This window comes from Galeopterus variegatus, unplaced genomic scaffold (assembly GCF_000696425.1).
Source record: "Galeopterus variegatus unplaced genomic scaffold, G_variegatus-3.0.2 Scaffold52943, whole genome shotgun sequence".
Taxonomy (NCBI): domain Eukaryota; kingdom Metazoa; phylum Chordata; class Mammalia; order Dermoptera; family Cynocephalidae; genus Galeopterus; species Galeopterus variegatus.
The window spans coordinates 1-3214 of record NW_007779054.1 but is presented as its reverse complement, the minus strand read 5'-3'; the positions used below and the strand labels follow the sequence as shown (position 1 = coordinate 3214).

Here is a 3214-nt window from a genome sequence, read left to right as displayed (position 1 = left end):
ACTCTTCTGGGGCATCTTTGACTCTCTGGCCCATAAGGTCTGGGCACCAGGGAGCCCCAAAACAATCCTCTGTGGAGGGTGTGGGGCCCAAAGTTGGGAATCCAAAATGAAATCCCCAAATTTGGGGGACTCGGGGAGGGAGGCAGTTCTGCATGTTTGAATCTAGAAGAGTCTATGGGCTGAGGCTTCAGTTTGGGGGTTATGGAACAACTCTTCTGGGGCATCTTTGACTCTCTGGCCCATAAGGTCTGGGCACCAGGGAGCCCCAAAGCAATCCTCTGTGGAGGGTGTGGGGCCCAAAGTTGGGAATCCAAAATGAAATCCCCAAATTTGGGGGATTCGGGGAGGGAGGCAGTTCTGCATGTTTGAATCTAGAAGAGTCTATGGACTGAGGCTTCAGTTTGGGGGTTATGGAACAGGAGATGGGCCTCTAGTTTGGGGGCTGGGAGAGGAGTAATTTGGGGGAGATTTGAGGGTCCAGTTGGGTCTGAGGTTCTAGCTTCAAGGAGAGGGACCATAAATCAAAATTTGGGGTTCATGGAGGAGGGGTGATGATTGGGGAGTATGAATTTGAGGTCCTGGGGCCCAGGGGTTTGAAAGCTCAGTGAGGCCTGCAGTGACTTCCTCCCGTCACCCTGCCCCTGGTATCCCTAGAAGTACGACCCGGAGCTGTACCGCATGGCCATGCCTTGTCTCTGCGCCATCGCAGGGGCCCTGCCCCCAGACTATGTGGATGCCTCATACTCCTCCAAGGCCGAGAAAAAGGCCACAGTGGATGCTGAAGGCAACTTTGATCCCCGGCCTGTGGAGACCCTCAAGTGAGGCCTGGGGGGATGTGGGGGGTGAGGTTTGGGGCTGGATGAAGGAAAGAAAAGTTTCTGGGTGGAGGGAGGCCCAGCCCCAACAGCTGCTGACCTATCTCCCCAATAGTGTGATCATCCCGGAGAAGCTTGACTCCTTCATTAACAAGTTTGCAGAGTACACACACGAGAAGTGGGCCTTCGACAAGGTTAGCATCAGGGTCCTCCTTCCCCAGGAACCCCCACTCCTGCCAGCCTTCCTCAAGACCTCAGCTTTCCCCAAGTCCCAGGTCTTCCCTAAGACCCTAGCTTTCCCTGGGACCCCCAGGTTTCTCTGGAACCCTCCGCTCCTCCGGGTTTCCCTCTCTGTATCTCCCAGGCTGCTGCCTACCCCTTATTCTGCCTCCACCCGTCCCCTCTCTACCTCTAGATCCAGAACAACTGGTCCTATGGAGAGAACATAGACGAGGAACTGAAGACCCACCCTATGCTGAGGCCCTACAAGACCTTTTCAGAGAAGGTGACCGAGCCTTGGGACCCAACATTGGGGGTCAAAATGAACCCCCCAAATTTGGGGTTCCAGGGAGGTTTGGGGTTCCAGGGAGGAGTGAGGCAGCTTCATAGGTTTACATCCAGGTGGATCTGTGGGTTAGGGCTCCCCATCCATGGACTTTGCCTTCTCTGAAACTCGGTTGCCTCTGACAGGGGACCCCAGTCTCCTAGTGTTCCTTCTCAGAAAGACTCAGGGAGTGGGTCTGATTCCTTGACCATAAGACTTGACTTCTCTGAGTCATGTGTAAAATGGGATAAGGAGAGTTTGTTTAGTAGGCTCTGTTACAGAGCATGTAGGAGGCCAGGGCTTGGATGTGGACTGGATCACTTCCCAGCCACATGGTTGGGATTTCACCTTCTTGGGACCGTGCAGGCCAGTGAGGCTGAGCCGGGGCTCCTTCTTCCATCTTCCTCTCGCCCCATCCCGCCAACTCCCCACCTCCTGTCCACCCCAGGACAAAGAGATTTACCGTTGGCCCATCAAGGAGTCCTTGAAAGCCATGATTGCCTGGGAATGGACTATAGAGAAGGCCAGGGAGGGTGAGGAGGAGAAGACGGAGAAGAAAAAGACACGGAAGATATCACAAAGTGCCCAGGTAAAGTCAGGGCCTGGGCAGAGGGCAGGGTCACAGGGGTGGTGGTGAGGGTCTAGAGTAAGGGGCGGGGTCCCGGCACTGGGTGGGGTTGAGAGGGGAGAGGGGCCTAGGGAGGTGGGGTCAGGAGAAGGGGCTAGGCTAGAAGAGGGGTGCAGAAGTCTGAGATCTGGAAGGAGACGGCATGGGTTTGAAGAATTGCAAAGGGCAGAGGAGAGAAGGACAGTGTGATTTAGGGAAAGGGGGCCTTAAGCACAGGACACAGAGGAGGGGTCTTGGGCCAGGGGAGTGAAGGGGGTAGAATGGACTGGAGTTGGAGCCTGGAGGAGGGGCTGGCCTGGGTTTCATGCTAGCCCAGCAAGTCCCTTATCTCCCCCTTGTCCTCCCAGACCTACGATCCGCGAGAAGGCTACAACCCCCAGCCCCCGGACCTTAGCATAGTTACCCTGTCCCGGGAGCTACAGGTGAGACCCCTGATCCTTTATTTAGGGGTATGGGTGTGTCTGTTGGGGAGGGGGTATCCTCTGAATATGGTCATTGACTCTTTGCATCCACTTCCAGGCCATGGCAGAACAACTGGCGGAAAATTATCATAACACGTGGGGGCGAAAGAAGAAGCAGGAGCTGGAGGCCAAGGGTGAGGGTGCCCATCCCACCCCACACAGCCCCTTTTCTCCGCAGTCCCCTGGTCATAGGCTCCAGAGTCACAAGGGCCTAGGTTAGAGTCGTGGCTTCGCCGTGTGACTTTGAACAATTGCTTTCTGAGACTCAGCTTCTCCGTCTGCAGAATGGGAATCACAGCGTTTACCACGGGAGGGTTGTGGTGAAGGTGTGACAAGCATCAGAGCAGTGCTTCCGTTATTCTTATGTCCATATTGCTTACTGTAATCATGCACGCCCTCAGCTGCAGGTGCAGGAACCACTTCAGTGAGAGTGGCCCGGCTCCTCCCCAGCCCCTGCTTTCTGATCTCTGCCCCCCAGGCGGTGGGACTCACCCCTTGCTGGTCCCCTACGACACGCTCACGGCCAAGGAGAAGGCGCGGGATCGAGAGAAGGCCCAGGAGCTGCTGAAATTCCTTCAGATGAACGGCTACGCGGTCACTAGGCAAGCGGGCTGGGAGCCCCCAGATCGCTGCAGGGAACGTGGGCGGAACCCGCGGGGCAAAGGCGGGGAGAGGCGGGGCCAGAGTGGGAGAGGCTAAGAGGGGCGGAGCCTGGGGTAGAGGCGGGGCCAGAGAGGAGAAGAGGCTAGGAGGGGCGGGGCCTGAG

At 56.7% G+C, this 3214-nt stretch overlaps 1 protein-coding gene across 1 annotated transcript; it reads left to right on the top strand.

The window, feature by feature from the left end:
• Positions 1-585: 585 nt before the first annotated feature.
• Positions 586-3133, top strand: LOC103584388 (ryanodine receptor 1-like; the record flags this gene model as incomplete). The annotated part of the gene is made up of 7 exons (XM_008565413.1): positions 586-818; positions 931-1009; positions 1231-1320; positions 1808-1948; positions 2335-2409; positions 2507-2582; positions 2927-3133. Coding segments are annotated over exons 1-7 (808 nt in total), but the record flags the coding sequence as incomplete, so codon positions are not given.
• Positions 3134-3214: the final 81 nt, after the last annotated feature.